Source organism: Octopus bimaculoides, chromosome 11, assembly GCF_046866305.1.
Source record: "Octopus bimaculoides isolate indiv1 chromosome 11, ASM4686630v1, whole genome shotgun sequence".
NCBI classification, from domain to species: Eukaryota; Metazoa; Mollusca; class Cephalopoda; order Octopoda; family Octopodidae; genus Octopus; species Octopus bimaculoides.
Genome location: NC_142938.1, coordinates 68,037,420 through 68,062,553, shown reverse-complemented (window position 1 = coordinate 68,062,553; position 25,134 = coordinate 68,037,420). Strand labels below are relative to the sequence as shown.

At 33.9% G+C, this 25,134-nt stretch overlaps 1 protein-coding gene across 5 annotated transcripts in view; it reads left to right on the top strand.

Annotated features, from left to right (window-relative positions):
• The window catches only part of LOC106870962 (ras-related protein Rab-4B), a 142,692-nt gene extending 118,770 nt beyond the window's left edge, over window positions 1-23,922 (top strand). For 2 of the 5 annotated variants that reach the window (XM_089360297.1, XM_089360294.1), the window contains 6 exons: window positions 3,442-3,556; window positions 5,255-5,317; window positions 7,362-7,516; window positions 8,786-8,881; window positions 10,981-11,167; window positions 14,312-23,922. In XM_089360297.1, the coding sequence (XP_089216423.1) occupies window positions 3,442-3,556; window positions 5,255-5,317; window positions 7,362-7,516; window positions 8,786-8,881; window positions 10,981-11,090 (539 nt within the window). In that variant the 3' untranslated portion in view covers window positions 11,091-11,167; window positions 14,312-23,922. Of the gene's footprint in view, window positions 1-3,441; window positions 3,557-5,254; window positions 5,318-7,361; window positions 7,517-8,785; window positions 8,882-10,980; window positions 13,488-14,311 lie in introns of all 5 variants that reach the window. The other 3 variants (XM_089360298.1, XM_089360295.1, XM_052971908.2) reach the window with 2 other exon arrangements.
• Window positions 23,923-25,134: the final 1,212 nt, after the last annotated feature.

Sequence of the window (25,134 nt, the reverse complement as noted above, 5' to 3'; positions counted from 1 at the left end):
CTGTACATGTGTAAAATGATGTCTCAACTTTTCTTTTGTTTTTCCAATATTCAGCAAGTTTCATGTCCAATCGCTTGGTTGATTTTTATTCAACTCTTAAGCAGAAATATTCTTCAGTTAAGACAAAGATGGAGATGTAAATTGTCTGTATATGAATGTGGAAATAGTTGAGTTAGACACATTTTTGTATCACCATTTGGACTCAAAACCACTTTTGGCAGTGGCTGTTTTTAATGCAGGAAACTGGCTTTTATTCTACACATTTTTAAATTCAAAAATTGATGCTACCAAACTACTCAGTTACCAAACCTTATTTATCTGCTAATTTATGGTACAGATGGCACTACTGGTTCTACAGACAGGTGACATCTGAATTGTGTTTACTGTGTGTACTCTACCACAAGTATTGCATTCTCTTGCTATATTTTTATGTATTTTTTAACTAAATATTCTTCAGTCTCTGTCAGTTGTTAACAGGTATTTAACTGACATAATCCAAACTATTTAAGCCACTGTCTGCTTTGAGAGAAATAGCACAAAAAAATGTGATGTACTGAACAATGCTGTCACCAATCCAACTGATTTACAACAGTTCTTATCAGAATGCTTATTAAAAATAAATATGCCAGGCATTGTTTTGAATTTTACTGTCTGCCATGCATTGTTGTAAAAGAGAAGCTGGTGACGAAATACAATAGTGATTAGCATATTCATGTTCAAATCTGCCAGAACATATTAAGAATAAATGTAGGTATGGGTATGCAGTAAGAAGTTTGCTTTCCAACTACATGGTGCCAGGTTCAGTCCCACTGTGTAGCACCTCGGGCAAGTGCCTTCTACAATAACCTCCTGCTAACCAAAGCCTTGTGAGTGTATCTGACAGACAGAAACTGAAAGAAGCCCATTGTGTGTGTGTGTGTTTGTGTGTTTCACCACTGTTTAACAACCAGTGTTTGTGTGTTTACATCCCTGTAACTTAGCAAAGGCGATGTCCCAGCAAGGGCAGAGTCTATGACTGGGACAAATAAAAAGAAAAAAGTAGGTTTTGAATCTTGCTGTTTACCATGCATATGATAATTCATTACAGAACATGTTTCTCAATTAGGTATGAATGAAAATTTTTTGTTTCGATAGTTGACCAGGTCCCAATTAGACCTTCATCTTCAGAAGAGTGAACTGGCTTCAATCTTTAATGACATATGATTGGTTGCTGGCACATTCAGTAATGCTCCCAGCTTCTCTTCTCAGATGTATGTAATTTAGAGGTGTTGGTGGGGACATGGAGTTCGCTCTATAGTGCATACTCTTTTGTTCAACAAGCAATTCACCACATATGTAAAAATGTTTGAGTTATAGAAAAGAAAAAGAACCTAATCTGAGACTAACTTCAATTAAATTTAAGTAAATCTCAAATTTTAAACAAGTTGCTCACAGTGTCATGGAGAAATCATTCCAAGATGTTCAAATAAAAGGATGCTTTTATTTATTTAGCCTAGAATAGAAGAGAATATAGCTAGATTGGATTTCACTTATCTGTATAATACAAGTCCAAGACAGCATAGTTATTGCATTTGCTTTTGTATGCAAGATTCTTTTAAGCAAGATTGGTGTGTATCTCGCTGATCTAGTGACCAAAATTTTTATAAGTTTACTCAACTTGTTTGAAGATATATATGTTGGTCATCAAAACTGATGAGTAAATGAAAGACAGTCTCCTTTTAGAACTTTTATCAGATAAATTTAAACAAGGATGATTATATAAATAAACATTCAGAGGCTGACCACGATCATATACTATATGAACTTATTATACAATGGCTTACTATATGGAAATTATTGGACACAGAAAGGTAAGAACGCAAATATGAACATGTGTAAGTTGGGTAAGAACTATTGCAAATACTAAAAATTATAGAGATAAACTCTTTTACTCTTTTACTTGTTTCAGTCTTTTGACTGTGGCCATGCTGGAGCACTGCCTTTAGTCGAGCAAATCGTCCCCAGGACTTATTCTTTGGAAGCCTAGTACTTATTCTATTGGTTTCCTTTGCCGAACCGCTAAGTTACGAGGACGTAAACACACCAGCACCGGTTGTCAAGCGATGTTGGGGGGACAAACACAAACACATACACACATACACACATACACACATATATATATATATATATATATATATATATATATATACATATATATATATATATATATATATATATATATATACATATATATATATATATATATATATATATATATATATATATACATATACATACATATATATATATATATATATATATATATACATATACATACATATATACAACAGGATTCTTTCAGTTTCCGTCTACCAAATCCACTCACAAGGCTTTGGTCAGCCCGAGGCTATAGTAGAAGACACTTGCCTAAAGTGCCACGCAGCCACTCCTACGCCTATATAGATGAAAGAATACAGGAAACTTCTTTGTTGTGAATACATGGACCCTATTGAGTACCAGAGGGGGCCGTGCTCACAAACCCATTTACACGCATACAAGACACATACGCACACACATACAGATACAAATATACACACATATACAGACACAAATACATGCAGATAGAGATACGTACTGCAGGAAGACAACATGGAATAAGCAAGATAAGACACGAGACAGAAAGTCACTGAAGAAGTCACAGAATGTCCGACAAAAGAACTTTGACAGGGAAACTGAAAATATTAATAATAATCCTTTCTACTGAAGGCACAAGGCCTGAAATTTGAGGGGAGGGGGACTAGCCGATTACATCAAAGTTCTTTTGTCAGACATTCTGTGACTTCTTCAGTGACTGATCAATGCTTTGTGAATGAATCTGGTAGACAGAAACTATGTGGAAGCCTGTCATATATTGTGTGTGTGCATGTGTTTGTTCCCCTCCACAACTTGACAACCAGTATAGGTTTCTTTGTCTCCGTAACTGAGCAGTTCAGCAAAAGATACCAATAGAGTAAGTATCAAAGTTAAATAAATACTGTGGTTGATTTGATTAAACCTTTTAAGGACTGAAACATGAAAAAGATGAAATAGAAGAGATGTAACTAATCCTATTAGAATATTTTGAGTTCAAATCATAACTAGGGTGGATTTGCCATTCATGCTTCCTGGACAAGTTAAAATAAATAACAGTTAAGTACATGAGTCAATTTAATCAGTCATACTTTGTAGCCTTGTGACTTATTAGAAATCATTATAAGAATATTTTTAAATAATTCTTTTTTTTTTCTCCATCAATATTAATGTTGTTAAATTGCTGATGTTTATACTTTTTTTGTCAGTGATAAATTTGTAGATATTTCTACTCTGTTTTTCTTAACTTGTATAATGTAATATCTTCTTGGATATAAAAAAAGAGAGAATTTATTTTTTATTGGAAACCTCTTCTTCCTAATGTTCTTGTAGTTAAGCAAGATTCAAACCATACTATTGGAGTTGAATTTGGAAGCAAAGTAGTGAATGTTGGTGGTAAATCTGTAAAATTGCAAATCTGGGATACAGCTGGACAAGAAAGATTTCGGTAAGTAACAGAGATTAGTTGATTTGAGTTTCACTCTATTAAATCAAGCTAACTGGAAAGGATTGACTAATGTATTAGTATTAATGAGGTAAGTGAAATGAAAGGATTTGAATCAGGAGTTAAAACTGAATTGATGATTTGGCTTGTGAGGATGACAACAAATGCTACTGAATGTTTTATATAGAAAAAGATTTGCTTATGAAGATGAGACATTTTACTGTGGACAACTAGGTTTTGTAGTCTAAATTCTGAGGGATTGTTTCTGGACTGATCAAATTGAGGAAGGTTAAAAAGAATCAAGCCGTTTTCGGGTTAGAAAAATATTGGTCACTTTCTGACCAATAAAAAATTATGTCATTTTACAAAGGGTTTCAGAGATAGATGTAAAACAGCTCTAACTGGGAACTGAAATCAAGTCATGTTGCCAAGTTTCATATATATATTGAGTAAATTTCTGAAATTTGTTTGTAAAACAGCAAGAAATTGTTGTCCACTTTATGTGTAGTAGTGGTAGTGCACATATTGCGACCATAATGTAAGATCTAAGTAGTTTGAGATTTCTCACTGACCACAACATTATAGAAGTTTAGGTTGATCTTGACAAATCCAAACCAGATATGACATCATCATTATCGTTATCCTTTTGCATCTGCCTTCCATGCTGGCATGGGTTGGATGGTTTGACCGGAGCTGGCCAGGTATAAGACTGTACCAGACTTCCGTATCTGTTTTGGCAGGGTTTTTACAGCTGGATGCCCTTCCTAACACCAACCACCTAGCAGAGTGGACTGAGTGCTTTTAATGTGGCACAAGCACAGGTGAGGTCAGTTTTGGCAAGGTTTCTACAACTGGATGCCCTTCCAAATGCCAACCACTTTACTCTGTGGACTAAGGATAAAATAAAATAGGGAACACAAACCAAGATGAAACTAAGGCATACATAAAAGTATTGGTGTCACAGATTATGATATGGCAAAGCAATGTTATTAGCTGATGTCCAACAGTTCATGTTCCAAGGATATGAAAAGTAGTTTATATTACAACTAAATGTAGTACATTGATAAGTTACAGCTCTGGTACTATGGGCATTGTGCCAAAGGATCACAAAACAGATTCTTCAACCTGAGCCAACCAGCAGGAGGACTGGGGATAGACCAAGAGCAATATGGTTGGATAATATCCTTAGCCTCAGTTAGCCATGCTTGGGAATCCAACAGGAAAACAGTGATGATGGTTGTTTCTGATAGGGTCCAGTGGAGGAGGTACTTGGAGGGTTTTACCCACCCGTGACCCAGAAATAGTAGATGGTGAAGATGAATGTAGTACAGTTGAATTGTCTGAAGATATTAAATGCTTCACTAATTCCTGGCTTTACCATTTCCCCATATAAAATGGACAGCTTTTAATGAAAGTACCAGGTTGGATGCAGTGACAAACATTACTACCAAGCTTGTGAGGGTAGCAGTACTTCCAATCATCTACCTGGTGTCCAATCATCCAACCATTTGTATACTAACATTTGTCTACCATTACAGAAAATAGTCTTTCTTTTCTTTTTTACCCTCATCTACTTTATCTTGCCAGTTGTACCAGCTAGATATTGGGTAAATTCCAGAGGAAACAGACCACTGGATCAGCCAAAATAAATTTAATATAATTCTCTTGATGTCTAATCATCTGTTGACTTTTCTTTTACAGTTCAGTCACCCGGAGCTATTATCGAGGAGCTGCTGGTGCTTTATTGGTCTATGACATCACAAGGTTAGTAATGCTGTGTGTGTATGCATGTGCCATGCTATAGGATGCATCCTTTTGCCAGTCTTGTGGCCAAACACTTGTTCCTCTATCACCTTTTGTTTTCATTACATCCTCATAAATATGGCAAGTAGTAAAAGTATTGTTCTATATTTAAGAGATGAGGAATTCTGTACATTATTTACATTCAACGGATATCTGTCCTCATCTTGTTTGTTGTTAACACAACGTTTCGGCTGATATACCCTCCAGCCTTCTTCAGGTGTCTTGGGGAAATTTCAAACTGGGTTCTCATTCCTAAGGTATTTTTTTCGATACCTTAGGAATGAGAACCCAGGTTCGAAATTTCCCCAAGACACCTGAAGAAGGCTGGAGGGTATATCAACTGAAACATGTTAACAACAAACAAGATGAGGACAAATATCCGTCGAATGTAAATAATGTAAGTAAAAGTATTGTTTCTAGTGCCAGGACTCATAGGGTCAGTTACTCAATTTCCCTGGCATATAAGTGACTGAGATCACAACATTCCCCTGGAGGGAACGCTAGTCAGTCGCAGGGTTACTCATTTACAACTGAGTGGACTGGAGAAATCTGAAATGAAGTGTTTTGCTCACGAAGGCAATGCACTGCTCAGTCCAGGAATCAAAACTATGATCTTGTGTTCATAAGTGCAGCACTCTTAACTCCTAGGCCACATGCCTTCACCCATAAATATGGTAGTTGTTACTTCATTACTGCTTTTTTCTCTTTTGTGGTGAAGTAAGTTCACAATGATTGTATTACATGTTATAAATCTCACTTGCTTTTAACACAGGTGTAGATGATGTTGAAGTAATCAGTAGTGTTGGTCATTGAATTTAGGAAGGACTTGGGTACTGTTTGATAAATGAAACTTTTTAATGGTGGTAGTAAGCTGAAAGTCAGTCCTGATTAAGCAGACCTAACATCAAAAGTATTCTGGCTGTGGACATTTTTTCTTTCTTTTCAGGCCTATATGTCTAGGACTACAATGAGACGGCAAGGTGTTAGGGTATAATTTATGGGAGATTTTGGTGCAGAACTGGCTGTTTGGTAAAATGTTTGCTTTACAACCACATGCTTCTGGGTTCACTTCCACTGTGTGCCACCATGGGCAGGTGTCTTTTATTATAGTCCCAGGCCAACCAGTCTTGTGAGTGGATTTGACAAAAGGAAACTGAAAGAAGCCTGTTCGTGTATGTGTGTGTGTTATTGTCTCTTTGCCTGGACTTCATGTGATAGTTGTAAATAAGTGTCACTGTCATATAAGTGGTGTCCTTCACTTCCAAACTTTCATAAAAACAATGTCTGGTCATAGGGAAGCATTTCCCTTCCTGGGAACTGGCAAGTTTTGGCAAGAGGAAGTATATCGAACCGTAGAAAATTCACCTCAGCAAATTCCATCTGACCCATTTGAGCACAGAAAAATGGACATTAAAACAATCATGATGATGATGATGGTGATGTTAATAAGAATCTTGGTTCTTGCTGTTGTTGCTTAGAGCAGTGCTTTGCAACCTTTTCTCACTTGCGGTACACTTACATTCTTTACAAAATTTGGCAGCACACCTGAACTAAAGATATAACTAAAAGTATAAGGAAAAAAATTATATTCGAGTTACACTGTGGCACACCTAGCCTCATCTTGTGGCACATCAAGTGTGCCACAGCGTACTGGTTACAGAGCCTCTGGCTTAGACCAATGCAAACCTATTAGAAAAAGTGTTCTAGCTATGACCTTCCCATGATCACAATAACCAATGTGTCATTCTCTTTTTAAGACAGTAGGTGTGATTTGATGGGGACTTGGCTGCTATTTCTAACAAGTTGGTAGTGATAATAATATTCATCACTGTGCCCAGGTCAGCTGTAATTCAGTAAACATATTCTCAAAGTTGTTCAAACTATGACCATCCTGTATTTTAATTAAACATAACTTATCTAAGACTATATTATCTTCCCTTCTTCCACAGCCATGTTTATTAAACTGAAAACCTCATCCTTAAGTGCTGTCTCTCTTATATTTCAGTCGAGAAACATACAACGCTCTAACTAACTGGTTAACAGACGCCCGCACACTTGCTAGTCCGAACATTGTCATCATATTGGTGGGCAACAAAAAAGATTTGGAAGCTGATCGTGAAGTAACATTCTTGGAAGCTAGCCGCTTTGCACAAGAGAATGGTAATGTTTCCCTCTTTGTTCTATCCATAGATGAAACCTTGATTGTTTAATGAAATTTTGCTTTTCACATATATATATATATATATATATATATATATATATATATATATAGTTCATAAATGAGATTCAGATGTTCTCCATATAGTAGTAGTTTTGTCAAAATATTAGAACTTGAGCAGGTGTAGAAGCAAATGTAGGGATAAGCAAATTAGACAGATCAACAATATATAAAGTATATTAGACACGTGAAATACAAAATGTGTATATATATGTATGCATATAAAAAGTTCCAACTTATACAGAGTACAAATAATATAGAGAATTAAAGGTGTGTAGTCTGTGTAAGTTGGACCTTTCTATATGTATACATATATACACATTTTCTGCAGGTTTTGTTGCCATGATAAACTTGATATACCTCAACAAAATATAATTTCAAACATGACTTTCCTCAACAAAAGATAGGTCGGTATATAAAACTGTTTTCTGCTGTGAAAATTGATGGAATTTTAAATGAAAGGTGTTTATAATCATCCATCATCCATTTTGAATAAGATCATCATCATCATCGTTTAACGTCCGCTTTCCATGCTAGCATGGCTTGGATGATTTGACTGAGGACTGGTGAAACCAGATGGCAACACCAGGCTCCAATCTGATTTGGCAGAGTTTCTACAGCTGGATGCCCTTCCTAACGCCAACCACTCAGAGAGTGTAGTGGGTGCTTTTACGTGCCACTGGCACAAAGGCCAGTCAGGCAAGTAATTTATATTCAGGATATTGAAATAATGAATTCCTATGCTTTATAATGTTGCATAATTTTCTTCATATATTTGTCAAATCTATTTTACCAGATGGTATATTCCGAACAGTGTCTCAAATACACACACTAATAAACATAATATATATTTTCATGAGTTACTTATTAGTTTCATGCGATGTAAACAGTTCAGGCAGCCTTTTTAAATAGTCTGGTGTCTTTGCGCAATCCTCAGGCTGTGGCCACATGGCAAAACATGCTAAAAACAGGATATCTAATGACTGAGAGATCAACCATGCTTTTAATCCCAACTAAAAATAGTTTTGGTTCTAAAACCCACACTTTCTTCCAAAGAGTTATCTCTCAAATTATTATAGATCAAAGATAGAAAGATGTATTCACATGTAAAATTAATTCATATGGTTTCTGTTATGTCATCACTGCAGCTATAAAAGCTTCAGCCTCTGCTTTCGGCTTTACTAATATTGGGACTTGATTCTCTTTTTCAGAGTTGATGTTTTTGGAAACAAGTGCTTTGACTGGAGAGAATGTGGAAGAGACATTTTTGAAGTGTGCACGGTCAATACTTACTAAAATTGAATCAGGTAAAGGCATTGCTTAATCTATAACTGTATGTGTGTGTGTGTGTGTGTGTGTGTGTGTGTATCATCATCATCATCATACTGGCATGGGTTGGCTGGTTTGACTGAAAACTGGTAAGCTGGGGAGCTGCACCAGGTACCAGTCTGACTTGGTATGGTTTCTACAGCTGGATGCCCTTCCTAACGCCAACCACTATGAGAGTGTATTGGGTGCTTTTTACGTTCCACTGGCATGAGGGCCAGTCAGGCGGTACTGGCATCAGCCATGCTTGAGTAGTGCTTTTTATGTGCCACCAGCACGGGGGCCAGTCAGGCAGCACTGGCAATGATCACGCTCAAATTGTGCTTTTTATGTGCCACCGGCACAGGATCTAGTCAGGCGGCACTGGCAACAATCACACTTGAATTGTGCTTTTTATATGCCGCCGGCACAGTCAGGCAGCACTGGCATCAACCATGCTCGAATGGTGCCACCAGCATGGGTGCCAATCAGGCGGTACTGTCATTGGCCACAACAATGACTTCACTGGACTCAACAGGTCTTTGCAAGCGCAGTTTATTGCCCAATGATTGAAGGGTACTCTTAAATGGTCTGGTTATGCTGCACTGGCATAGGCCACGGTTATGGTCTCACTTGACTTGCCGGGTCTTCTCAAGCACAGCATATCTCCAAAGGTCTTGGTTACTTGTCATCGCCTGGGTGAGGCCCAGCATTCGAAGGTTATGCTTCACCACCTCATCCCAGGTCTTCCTGAGTCGACCTCTTCCACAGGTTCCCTCTACTGCTTTTCACACAGCTGTCCTCATCCATATGCAACACATGACCACACCAGCGCAGTCGTCTCTCTTGCACACCACATCTGATGCTTCTTATGTCCAACTTTTCTCTCAAAGCACACTCACACGCACTCTAGCTTGCACACACGCACATTCATTTGCTAGCATGCACATGTTCACTTACTTGCAACTGACAAACATACAATGAATGAATGAATGAAGATTAGCACATTTGAACATTTTATTGATATAACCAATAGAACTGTCACCTGGGTGGTTTGTTTAGCAAAACTGTTTATCACCAATACTTCAGATTCTTCCTAAAAGAAGGGGAAATAAATACATGCACACATTCTTCCAAGCTTCCAAGTTAGACTTGTGCTTGTACGTGTTCCAATAAAGATGATGACCTTCTACATGCACACTAACTAAAATGATTTTGAGGAGTTGTGTGTTCACTTGCTTGAACACCTCCAAAAGTCTGTCTTTAGTTTTCATCGTTTTGCATCAGACTCTATCACCCCTCACCTGTCTGTCTTGCAAGTCCTGTAAAGAAATAATGGATACTGCCTTCTGTCCTCACTAAAAGATTTTAGAATAAAAACAGAGTTGATTAATAACTAACTCAGCTCAGTGAGGTAGAGAGTTGGTTAAGAATGATCTTAGCTACGTTATATCTTTCTCAGTCTGTTTTGTCCATATTTTTATTCTCTTCCTTCAGTCTGTTTACATTGTTTTTGTTTGTTTGTAAAGTAACAAGCTGGTAGAATTGCTACAGTGTTGGACAAAATACTTAGCATCATTTCTTCTGGTTCTTTATGTTCTGCGTTCAAATTCTTCCAAAGTCAGCTTTGGTTTTCATCCTTTCAGGTTCAATAAAATAATTACCAGCTGAGCATTGGGGTCAACATAATTGATTTATTCTCTTCCTTAAAACTGCTGACTTTGTGCCAAAATTTGAAACCATTATGATTATTATTATTATTATTTTTGTCTGCCTCTTTTCACTAATAACCTTTTCATAGCCATATTTCTTACAAAATACTCCATTTATGTGTTTAAATAAATTTTTTAAGTGATCTAGAATTTTGAAGGATTACTAAAACAACAGGCTTTTTCACTATTTAAAATGAATGTTTAGAACATAACTTAAAAGATTCATAGTTATAATTATATTGGAAGAATTAAATTTAAATATGAACCCTCTACATTAATTGGTTTTGTATCGTAGAAGCAAAAATGGTTTCAGGTAAGTTATTGTCAAAAAGGTTAATCTATATCATTTTAAAATTTTCTCTCTCTATCTCTCTCTTCTCTTAATCCAGGTGAACTTGATCCTGAAAGAATGGGTTCTGGTATTCAGTATGGAGATGCTTCACTTCGCCGTCTGCACCGGCAACAACAACAGACTCAAAGACCAGACTGTGCCTGCTGAGGAAATTAGCATCGACACCTTAACATTCTCTGGCTGCTACACACCTGTCTTATTTACTTGTCTCGCTGCCAGCTAAGGTTCATTTTACTGAGATTCCTTCATACACTAATGCTACTTTTACTATAACTTCTATTAGGCATTGGTCATGATGCAAGGGAAGAACACTCTCTGTTGATAATTTGGAAGATAATTCAACCAGCCAACATTTAATAATAATGATAATTATATTAATGTTAATAATAACAATAATGATGGCAATGATGTAAAAGCAATTTCTACATGAACAAAACCTCCACTGTATTCTTTTTGTTTGCCACAGTCTGCAAAGGTTGATTATTATTATTATTATTATTATTATTATTATTATTATTATTATTATTATTGATTTTGTTTGTCTTTTGGTTCAGTGCTATTTTTACAATCACTGTTGTGTCATTATTAGCTGTATGTTGCTGCAATACAGTTTGTCAACAGTTTCTCTCTTTCGTTCCGACCTCCCCCTCTCATTTGTTTTATTTCTTCAATACACTAATACATACTTACAGAGCCACACCACCACATTATATAATATTTAGCATGGCTAATCCCCACGTTCCGATTATTAACCCCCCCCCCCCCCCCCCCTCCCCAACCCCTCCCACAACCTGAACTCTCTCCCCCACCCCTTTCAATGTTTTTCTCATCTCTGATGCAAATGGAAGCAAAAAGAAATTTGACCTTTTAATTACAAAGTTTCAAATTTTCTCCTCTATGAATTTATTTAAAAGCCGAAAAGTAATTAAATCAGATGACTTGTTAATTATAAATTAAATTTTGCTGCTGAGTACTGTATTTCTCATGGCTAGCAATTCAGCTTCCATCCAGCTATCTACCAAGACAACTTTCCTTTTTAATTACATCTCTGTAACCTCCATCTTAAGTGTTTCAAACCAGTTACCAATATCTTCTTCGTAAAATACCTTTATTTACTCCTATACACTTCCTCCACAAACAGATTTAAGAAGGAACATTTTTTTTTTTTGTTTGTTTAATTTTTTCAAATATAAATCACAACTAGAGTATATTATCGAAACATCTAAGACTGAAGTCTCTCTCTCTCTCTCCTAAGGAATATTATGTCCAGTTCAAAATATTTTTTAGTGAAAAGGTAAATAACTGAACATGTTCCCATCTTAGGATGTGATAATTTAAACGAGTAATAGTAATTAACAGCATAACTAATGAGCTGGTGTATGAATTTGTTTCTCTGTTTCCTAGTGTTGATAGCAAGAGGTTTGGTATAAGCCACTGTTTACTTTGATAGGGAGCAACTGAACAATTCTGTTTTCTGTTCATGGCCAGCTTCTGGACGTACTCTAAATAATAGTAATAATAATAATAATAATAATAATAATAATGATGATGATGATGTATGGTGGCTGCTGTACAAAGCATTTTGAACCAAATATGAGGCAACTGTTGTGGAATAATGTGAAAACTGAATCACCTTCCAATGTAGTATATTTCCTCATTTTCTCAATGAATAACCTGAAAAGAATTTTTTTTTTTAATTTTCATTTTACAATTTATAGATTCAGCAATAACAGTTTCCTTATGGTTCTTTTCTTTTTCCTTTTTTTTTTAATTTTTTTTTACATAAATTTTACTTAATATAACATTATGAAAATTATGTGATTGTTTTTTTTTTTTTTGATTGTTGGCCAAGTTGCCAAATCCAAAACCTGATGATATAATGGTTTCTTTAATTTAATATCTTATTTTGTTATTCTGAAGCAGCAGAAAATTTTATTTATAAAGCTTTAAATTCTTTGGAGAGTTTTCTAAACCTTCCTTGGTTCAAGTTATCCCTTAGCTTGTGAAATTAATATAAATAAATTCTAAACTATATGTTAAATTAGTACATATTTCAGAAAAGTTGTTTAATTTACACCTAAATTACCCCTGTAAAAAACAAAAAACAAAAAAAGAAAAATTTAAGCAGTACATATCTCTATTATATATTTTTGTTTATTCAGCATGTACACTAGATAATTTCTATTGAATCATTCTAATTTGCATTTTATTATTATTATCATTATTATTATTATTATTATTATTATTATTATTATTATTATTATTATTATTATTATTATTATCATTATTATTAAGGCGGTGAGCTGGTAGAATTGTTAGCATGCTAGGCAAAATGCTTAGCTGTATTTTGCCTACCACTATGTTCTGAGTTCAAGTCTGCTGAGGTTGACTTTGCCTTTCATCCTTTTGGGGTCAATAAATTAAGTACCAGTAAAAAAGCTGCAGTTAATGTAATTGACTAGTCTCCTCCCCCAAAATTTCAGGCCTTGTGCCTTGAGCAGAAAGGATTATTATTATTATTGAAGCAGCATAAACATTAGATTGGTGAGTTTTCAAATTTTCGTTATAATCAGTACCTTAGTTGGCTTACTTCAACAATATCTTCATAAATTATTGTCTTAACAGCAACTGCCTTTTTAAAGTTTAAAATACTTGGCATGTCTGTAGAGAATCCTGCAGCATCCTTAGTGGCTTACCGCAACACTCCGACCAAACACATACATGATGCTTTTGTTTCCGACATTTTTTTTTTTTTTTTTTCCAATGTGATGAAAATATTTATTGTTACTGAATCGTTATTAATGCTTTATTTACTTAAGGCACTCAGAAAGTTTGCTATTTATAATAAACTTTGTTTACTAAGGGAAGTGGTGTTTCATTTGGTTTAAATATTGTGACAGTGTTAATGTAATGGCTGAATTATTTGGAAGCTGGGCTACCTTTGGAAAACCTGTTTTAATAATTCTTTACATATATATATATATATATATATATATATATATATATATATATATATATATATATATATGTATGTATGTATGTATGTATGTGTATGCCACACAAGTAGCCTGTTATTCTGGAGTTTCAACTGCATGGAAGTGCCTTTTCAGACAACTCAGACTGAGCCCTGTCTACCTTGTTTCAAGAAGCAGTCATGCTAAGAAAACTCCAGGGTACTAGACCAGCTCAAACAACCGACTGCACTCTTACATTTGTATTGAGTACTTCTCCGGATCATTACCCAACAACACTATATATATAAATATATATATATATATATATATATATATATATATATATATTCCTTAGGTTGTAATCTTAAGCAATGCTAGGTTTGTATCACTATATGTGATATTCCCATCTTGTAGGTTCTTAAATTGCAATGTTCCAGTGCCATGCCGCAATGTTACAGAGAGAAAGAGAAAGGCTTTATTTTTTTTTTTCTGAAAGGAGGTACAGCACTTTTTTTCTTTCTTTCCTCACTACCACTGTCTGTCTTCCAAATAAGTTTAAGGAGACAAAATGATACCGGTCTAGAGCAAACACTATGCGTATTAGCCTTGTGTGTATATTACACCCATATATATATATATATATATATATATATATATGAAATAATAATATTAGGGACAAAATCCAAAATTACAGGTAAAAACTCAAAATCAATTTATAAAAAATTAAAATTATATTGAGCTTTACAGATTAAAATATATATAAATATATAGTTTTAGGGAAAAGAACCAAGTTTCACCGATGAGTTCATGAAACTTGGTTCTTTTCCCTAAAACTGTATATATATATATATATATATATATTATATGCACACACACACACACATATATATATATATACATATACATGCATACACACATTTTTTCTCTTCTGTTCACACCTGTATATACAAAGCATACTGCCATGACATAAAATTTAGATTCATTTATTGTTTTAAAACTAGGCAATAATGAAAACAACAGGTAAAAACTGAGGTATGTTAAGTGTGGCAAGAAGAGAGGAAATTTCCTTTGTTTTGGGGTTGAAGGAGGAGACCCTTCCTATAGACAGACTATCACTGTTTTCTTTAAATACACTGAAAACAAAATACTTGTGCGTCGTCTATATATGTGGTGTATCCATAGCTGTACAGCCTGTTTCACAAGTAACTCCTTTATAAGGAACATCTACTCAATGGCTCTATGCTGTTCTCTAACATTTGAAAACTACATATATAATGCCTGTATGTATATTTATATATATGTGTGTGTGCGTGTGTATATATATATATCTATATCTATATCATTGCTTTTCCTTTAGTTTGAAATTTATTTTCTTAACTGGATTTGCTCCCTGCATTCTTTTTTTCTTCTCTTTCAAAACTCATTTCAAATACTTTTTATATTCTATCATATTTCTATTTAATTTAATTTAATTTTTTTCCTCTTTCTATTAATCATGTTGAAAATTATATTAATTTCTTTTTTTTTTTTTCGTTTTTTTTTTAGAATACATACTATGAATGCGAGTTGTAATAACAACAAAATAACCTAACTTGTTAAAGTTTGATCCCTTTTCAATTATCAATTATTATCTAATATTCTATATTTGAATATAATATTTCCAAAAATCCAACATATTGAAATTTTCCTGTCTGTGTTCTAACAACCAACAACCTCTTTCTATTATTAAGAAAATAAAACTCCTTAAAGTTCACTATCATTTGGCAAGTGACTTCACCAGCAAGCACCAGGCACATGAGGTTCAGTGTAACCCCTAAATACTTCTCTTTCAAATTTGGTTCATAGTATTTAGATGTGCACTTAACTTCATTTCATTTCTTTGATGTTAATAGTAATGATATAATGTCCCCCAAAACAATTTGTTGCTCCTTTCTCTCACCTTTCAACTCAAACTTGTCATATTCTTATAACATCATTATTATTATTATTATTACTAAGGTAGTGAGCTGAATTATTACCGAGTCAAACAAAATGTTTCGTGGCAGTTCTTCTGGCTCTTTACTTTCTGAATTTAAATTCTGCCGTGGTCAACTTTGCCCTTCATCATTTTGGGGGTCAATAGAATAAGTCCCAGTTGAGCAGAGGTGGTGGGGAGATGTCAATGTAAGTGACTCTCCTCTCTCCTCAAAATTGCTGGTCTTGTGACAAAATTGGAAATAATTATTATTATGGAGTTGGCATAAATGTTATAAAACTGGACCAGGCAGTCTGAAGTGTAAAGTTTTTGTTTGTGTCTTACTGTGCTTAATACAAAATCTTTCAAGGTTAATTCATCATTGAGATCAATAAATACTTGTAAAATGTTATGGTTGACATTGGTACAGTAAAGAGTTGCCACTGCTTTTATAAAACAGGTCAGGTTTCTCTTTCTTAGAAATAAAATCTTACAATTGACAATGGTCAAGTTGATGGATTATAGATTTTAAATTTGTATTCTGCTGCTAGTATTATTGAATGTATATCTTAGCTTTGTCTTAATTCCCTTAGTTGTGACCTATGCTCTGCATGGTATCAAGGCATTTCCGTCTGTCTTTATCTTTGGCAATGGATTGCAGTTTTCCCCAGGGGTAGCTGTCTGCCAGTGTTTCAGTTTCTATGGACCATCTGTCGTTTTGGTCTGCTGTGCTTCTGCTTTCTTCAGGGTGTCCATTGGAGGGCTTGCCCTGTAATGCTGGAAATGGGATTTCCGTAAGGTGTGTCACAGCCACATGAGAAACAACTATTTAATATTAGAGTATTTGAGACAATTATTAATGTCTGTTTGTAATCTTTATATTGTAGCTTTCCACCCCCACCTCAATTTTTTTTTTTTTTTTTTTTTTCTTGCATCTTCAGGGTTTGTTTTCATTTATTCTTTTTAATCCAGAAATAGAAAGGTCAATCAGTCTTGAAATTGAAACAGATCCCTATTCTCATTGAGGTTTTGCGTCTCTCTACCAGCAATGATTTGTTGCATTAGTTACCCTTACCATTTACAAATCAAATAAAACACACACATAGGTTCTAAAGAAAAAGAAACCAGGTGAGAAAAAGTTTTATAAACAAACAAAACCTTTGCAATATTAGAATTTAAAATATTTCTCTTAAATATTTTTTGCCCCCTTCTATTGTTTCTAATTTGCTGTTCGTCTTAACCTGACTGGTTTGATGTCAGGTCATTTGAAAATATCTTATAATCCCTCCAAAAAAAAAAAAAAATTCTCCTCTTATAACATCAAAGCTATAGTCTAACCTTTCTATTGTCAACGTTTTTTTGTTTTTTTTCCAGTAGGTCATTTCTTCTTCTGACAATGATAATGATGAGTTATTTTCAATGAAATTAACTGAACTTTTCTGTATACATCCTGGCTCTCTCTCTCTCCCTCATATCCATTTCCTGGCCTACAGCAGCATACACAGAATAGTAAAGTCTGTAAGGATTCTTTTAATCATAGCTCAGTTTCATATTTCCATCTGAACACTTGGAAACATGAAACTAAAGAGTTATGATTTAAGAAGCTTCAGCTTCAAATAAAATATATATATTTTGTTACATGTAATAAATATGTTCTCACTTTGTGCATACACTTCAATACCAGTGTTGTGTCAGCCTTAATAGTGTGTGTGTCTATGAGTGTGTGAGAAAGAGAAATAATGTTGCATTAATATCAGCTTCTGTTCCATATTAAGACACTGTTTGTCTTTAGCATTTCTTTCTTTTATCACCCTTATCCTGCTTCTTGCAGAGGGTTCTGACTGTGATAGAAGAGACCTTTGTTCTGATATTTTATTTACAATTTGAGAGAGTCTCTGTATGTTTACTTGACCTGCTAGAAAAAGCAGCCAAATTTTCCTCAAATCACATTTTACTGTCTCAGAAAAAGAGGAAGGTACATTCTAGGTACATTATAATTTGACAAATAAGATGGTATGATTATCATGTGTAATGCCCTTTGACCCTAGGTCTGCTTGATCAAAACTGACCTGGCGCCGCTAAACAACAAGAATTGAACTTGAAATCCAAAGACTGTTGGCATCTCCCTAAAAAATTATCACTCGATAACGAAATATTACCATGTTATAATAATTTGAATAAAACCTATTCTGTCAGGTTGGTGTAAATATAAGCCTATAGCTACCAGCTCCTCTTTATTTCTGTTAAAATTACAATAAATCTATAGAAAGACAGATAACTGATGTAATTTGTTATTGAGAAATCCCTTCTCTGCTCTGTCAGAAAACCCGAAAGTGTGTGTGTGTGTGTGTGTGTGTGTGTGTGTGTGATATCTTGTAAAACAGTTTATAAAAGTAGCAGCAGTATGAGGAAAGAAGATGGCATACCTGAGATTGAAAGATCAAGATTTTTTTGCTAAAAAATATTTTATAACTGTTGAATTTCATAAGAAATTAGGACTAAAGACTTCCCAGAAATATTTCATTAATTTGTTAGAGCATCGGATAAAATGCCTTGCAGTATATATTCTAGCTCTTTACAGTCCGAGTTCAAATCCTGTAGAGGTCATCGTTACCTTTTTATCCTTTCAGGGTTGATAAAGTACCTGTTAAATACTGGGGTCGATTTAATCAACTAACTCCTACCCCAAATTTCTGGTCTTATTCCTAGTTTAGAAATGATGACCATTACTAAATCCTCCCGAGGTTAATTAAAAATGCCTTAGGTATTTAGCCATGTCTGTTAATATTCTAAGTTTAGATCTTGCTGAGGTTGATTTTTGCCTTTCATCTGTCTTGGGTTGATAAAACGAGTACGAGTCAGATACTGGGGTCAATATATTTGTCCCCTTCCATCAAATTTGAAATCTTGTATCTATGTAAGAAAGTATTAGCGAGGTTGATTAATCCAAATCTACTGGAATATAATCTGTGGCATTATCTATAAGTGAGAAATTGTTTTAACATTAGTATATGAAACTATGTAGAATCCCATTATGGATGTTTTGTTTGTCTCCTTACCATTGCTTGACAACTGGTGTTGGTTTGTTTGTATCCCCATAACTGAGCAGTTCAGCAAAAAAAGGCTGATGGAATAAGTACCAGTCTTAAAAAATAATTACTGGGGTCAATTTGTTCAGCTAAGTCCTTCAAGGTGTGGTGCTCTAATATGGCTGCAGTCCAATGACTGAAACATGAAAGATTAATGGGAAGTATTATAAAGGAAATAGTAATCTTCTCACAAGACTGAAGTATAATATTGGTCCCCAATTAAAGCCATGTCATTTCACTAACACTAAAAATGCCTTTAGGAAATGCATGTGTATCACTGTATCTCCTATATATATATATATACAATAACAAAATATGGCACCTTGGTTTCTAGTCATGAAAAAGACCAACATTATGAAAAGTAAAATATGATGGTGCAGCAGATGGTTCCACATTGTTTCAACTGTCAGTTGCAACAGCTTCAGTCCTGTCATTTATGGCTTTGCCAAAAGCATTACTGCCAAGGCTTGTCATTTCCTATAAACATTCATAAATGTTCAAGTCAAACATTCTAGAGAATATATTTCATTTGGCTACGACAGTAATTAATGATGAATAGCTCTGTGGAGGCCATAAATGTTGACAGCTCTGTACATGGAAGCAGATTGCAAATTTGTATTTCTGTAGTTTCTAAGAGACTGCTAATTGCATAGATTTATAATATTTCATGGAATTTTACAATATTTTGATAAATAGATCTTTTAAAAAAATATGTAGTAAAGTAAGTCAGTTGCCAACTAGATGTGGATTGTTGCTAAGATATTAGATCATAATATTTTACGTTCATAGCAAAGCTATGGGAGACAAGAATGTAGATCTGCCCTGGTGAGCACTTTTATAGCGGTAGTACTTTTGGGTCTTCTATATAAACCTGTATAACTCAAGGGCTGTCCTGAGTGGCACACATTGTAGCTACACCACTGTTTCATGGTGTATTTTATTAAGAGCAAGTCAGCTTGGTGGATCTCCTTTCTCCTCAAGCAACACACTTGGAAGGATTTGAGTTCAGCACTGTAAGATAATAAAGCACTTATACTTACAGAGCTGTGGATTAACAGAATTGTTAGCATTGGCTAAAATATCTTGTGATATTATTGCTGTTTCTTCTGATTTCAAATTCCACCAATCCTCTTTACCTTTCTTTCTTCAGTGGTTGTACTTCTCATATACCACATATTGACTGTATCCTACCCCAAAATGTGTGGCCTTGTTATATTGGAAATTAGTTGCACAAAACTCTTGCTGCTTATAGTGGTCACCTATGTTTTCCCATTGTTTTCCCATTTAGGTGTGCTGGGCTATTTGAGAGTGATACGTCTTGACTTAGACACATAGCACGGCATTATTGATGGGATATGATCCTTGAATATTTCTATGAAACATTCTAACTACTTGGCCAACTAGAGCTGTCCTTTATTAAATGTTTCTACTAGAAATATTCTTAAATGTTCTGTGAACTGGATATCAGTTGGTGGCTGAAGATGTTTTATATCTAAATGAAGCTAACCAGATCCATTTCAGATTGATCACACCATTAATGGGCATGAGCAACTGGAAACAGCTGAGTTATGTTTTTGGCATGAAGTTTAGGTTAATCTAACCAGAACATAATTGTCGGTAAATCTATAATGTATCATTAACACTAAAATATGACTTTGAACTGAGGAAGTTTTATTACTGGAGCATTTATTAAATTTGATTAAAATTTAATAGATACTATATGATTAATCTTAATTGTTAAGATAATAAAGCATACACATGCATATATATATATACACACGCACACATACACCTGTTCTATTATCTTAGCATCAAGTCCTATCTTTGTACCGATGACATACAGCTATTACTACCACTGATATTATACATGTATGTCCTTATATATAAGTGATTGTATGTAATGTATATAAGTTAAATGGTAACCATTTCTCTGATCTAAATCTCTGTAGCATGATAAACCTTTGCCAATATCATGGAAATCAGAATGCTCTTCTCCCACAACCAGTGTGATCCAGTGCAGAGTATATAGAAAATATTTGATATATATGTCTATGTATATATTCATGTATGTATAAATATATGTAAAATAGTATTAACTATTTGTTCTTAATATCAATTGTAAAACGGAGTCAATTGGTTGAATTTAGTCTTCAAGCCTTTATAAATATTTTAATTTCTCTATCATTTTAGAGTATTTTACATTTTTGCTTGGAATGGCAAATTTTAGATTCTGTATTTTGTTATATATATATTGATAAATCATCTTGTACTGTGGTGTTTCTTGTCATTGTTCTGAAAATTAGTTCTGTAGTTAGAGCATTGGACAAAATGCTTTGCAGGTTTTTTTTTTTTTTTTTTTTTTTTTGGCTTTTTATGTTCAGAGTTCAACTTTGCCTTTCATCCTTCTGGGATCAATAAAATGTAGCACCAGTGAAACAACTTAAATCTTAAGTCTAGATGATGATGATGATGATGATGATGTTAAGAAGAAAGTAGAAAAAGAATTGATTATCAAAAATGACTTAAGATTAACATTGAAGTTAGTGATGTGGTGGTGATGATGATAATGTCTGCCAGGTTTCTTTCACACCTTAAATATTTGATTGGGAGGCAGTTTTAAAGAAAGTTAAAATTTGCAAAACAGAATTTTTTTTTTTTTAAACCGTCTTTCCAAAAATTTCTTTGATTTTTTTCTTCTAAATAATTTTATTCCTAGGTATTTAAAAAATTTTTTTTTTTTAATTTAATTTTTTTTTTTCTTAAGGTAGTGAGTTGTTAGAATCATTACCATACTGGACAAAATGCTTAGCAGCTTTTCTTTTAGCTCTTTACATTCTGAGTTCAAAGAGACCATCAAGGTTAACTTTGCCTTTCATCCTTTCGGAGATGATTAAATAAGTACCAGTTGAGTACTGGGGTCAGTGTGATCTACTTACTCTTTCCCTTAAAATAGCTGGCCTTATGCCAAAATTTGAAACCATCAACATTATTTTTAATCCCTTTTCTTAATAACACATCATATATGTAGGAGCCAGCTGGATGTTTTGTAAGATTCTGATATAATCTGTTGCATCAGGGGCATAAATAAATTTATCTATTTATGTCGGGTTATTTCAGATAATATGCCAATAAAGATTTGGTGCACCATATAAACCCTATGTTGCTTTTGAAGAGGGTGGGCTACTATGTAGCTGAGTCCGAATCTATTACACTGTTCTCTCTCTTTCTCTCACACACACAATTCTGGAAAGAAACAGTTTCTCCCCCCACCCCCATATAGTCTCTTAGAGAAATCTTTACGTTTTCTTTATTATAGAGATGTTCCTAATTAACTGTCAGTTTTTACTAATACGATTATATAGATATATATATTAAAGCATGTTGATTCAACAGTGAAATTATTTTTTTTAATTTCTTAAAATTATCTCCCTTTATTCAGAGTTTCTTAACTATTATCACAAGGTTTTTATTGTTTGTTTTCCTTCTCTGTCCGCAATGGAAATTTCAGTAAATTAAGAATTTACCATGTGTGGCATTCTGTACACCTTCCAGTTGAGTTATATATATATATATATATATATATATATATATTCCTTTGTATACCAACTCAAGGGTTGTGGCCATGCTGGGCCACCACCATGTATATATATGTATATATATATATATATATATATATATATATGTATGATTGAGTGGACAAATGAAAGAAAGTAGCACTTGAAACAATTGGTAGAAGTTTCAGATTTGGTTCTATGAGCCTGACAAATTAGGTTCGTTTGGTGAACCTACAAAAATTTAAGTTGCATGAAGCTGAATCAAACTGTTATTAAATGAAATGTATGTATAACATACATACATACATACATATATATATATAGCAGTTTAGTTTCCTCAGAATTTTTGTGTTATTATTAGTAAAAGAAATAATAAATTTAGACAAATATAGACTATACTGAAATAAAATTACAACAATGGATGATACTGTTAATATTAGTTCTTGTACTACTAGCTTAATCTTCACATTGAACTGTTTTTTTAACATTCTCATCTACGCTACATTGCTTTTGGTTTTGTCTCCAACCATCATTCCTGCATGTGTACATTGCACCCAAGGATCAGAGATCAAATCAGTTGAAGTGTAGTATAGATGTAAATATTCAAATATTTTTTTTTCTCTCCAAAGACGAAGTTAATAGTTTGAAAAGTTATAGTGTTGGATAATAACTGTAGTTGAAACACAAGCACACACAATCACTTCCCTGTACTTCAGAAGTTTTAAAGAAATTCTATTTTATTTTCCATATGGATACATTGAGTGTACTTTTACCATCTTTGCTGTTGGTGCTTGTCTCGATTTCCATTTAGTTCCAGTTTCTTACTGAAAAAGCATTGCAAAAACATTGTTAAAAATTTTTTTTGTGTTTTTGTTTTATTTTTGTCTCCCAACAGCTTTTCTTTTTCTCATCATAACAACTTTCTTTTTTTTTTCCTTTCAGAACATTTTTTTCACTTCTGTTATGGCTCAGCCTTGACATTAAATGCTGTAAATAATACTTAAAATATTTCTTTTCTAAAAGAAAAGAGAGAAAAAAAAAATCATACATAAATAAACTAAAACTAATAATAATAATGATATACAGAAATATATTAAAAAAAAAATTGAGATTAATAAATTTTATGGATAAATGAAAATATTCATCTCTTAAAACAATTATGGAATTTTAAATATGGAAACTCAATTCTGAAACAATCAATCATTTATTTTTATTTTATTATAATAATTATTATTATTATTTTGACATCTTATTCTTATTTTTAATTAGAATTATCACTTTTTTTTTCTTTGTTCAATGCCTGCTCCTCTCAAGTTTTGATGTACAATGCAGTGTCAAATGTAAATAGACTGCTTCCATCTAACCAAATGCTTGTGTGTTTTGGAAACATGTGAATAAAATGTCAATAAACTACTTTGTTACATATTACGTATTTTTGTTACTTTATTTTTTGATTTTGTTTTTCTGTTTTTCTTTTATCATCTAATCGTTTCAGACATTGGACTATGGCCATTCTGGGGCATCATTTTGAAGGGATTTTAGTTGTTGAATAAATCAGTCCTGGTACTTATGGTTTTTTAACTTTTTTTTTTTGTTTTTTAATCTAGTACTTTATCAGACTCTTTAGCTGAACTGCTAAGTTAATGGGAACATAAACCAACACATGTAAAAGGAGGAGGTGGGTGACAAGCACATAAATATATATGGTGCAGGCATGGCTGTGTGGTAAGAAACTTCCTTTCCAATCACATGGCTCCAGGTTCGGTTTCACTGTGTGGCACTTTGGGCAAGCGTCTTCTATCATCTTGGGCCAACCAAAGCCTTGTAATTGGATTTTGCAAATGGAAACTGAAAGAAGCCCATTGTATATATATATATATATATATATATACACATAATATGTGTGTGTATCTTTGTCCCCCATTCCTTGACAACTGGTGTTGGTGTATTTATGTCGTCATAATCTAGCAGTTCGGCAAAAAGACCAAAAGAACAAGTTCTAGGCTTAAAAAAAAAACTATTCTGAGGGCAATTTGTTCAGCTAAAACCCTTCAAGGTGGTGCCCCAGTATTGCTGCAGTCAAATGACTGAAACAAGTAAAATATATATATATATAATACAAGGTGGGCCAAAAATCACACAAAATGAGTTCAATACACACATTTGTACATAATGAACAAAATGAATAATATAAATATAATGTCAAATGTCTTGGTGCATGACTTTTGGACCACCCTGTATATTGTGTGCTTGTGCTTGTTGCCCACTTCCCCCTTTTTACATGTATCGGTTTGTTTATGTTCCTCTAACTTAGTAGTTCACCAAGAGTCTGATAAAGTACTAGACTAAAAAAAAAAAAGAAAAACAAATAAAAAATCATAAGTACCGTAGTTGATTTATTCAACAACTAAAACCTTTCAAGATGGTGCCCCAGAATGGCCATAGTCCAATGTCTAAAACATTGTCCCTATCTTTGCCTATGTTCCACAGGCTGGACAGGGGCTGATGACCAGAAAGACCAATTCTATGAGGTCATTCTGCAGACAACCTCAACGACAAATGGCAGAGTCTTAGTTATTGTGGCTGACCACTTTAATGGACACGTTGGGCAGCATTCCCATGGGTGTATGTGGTGGTTAT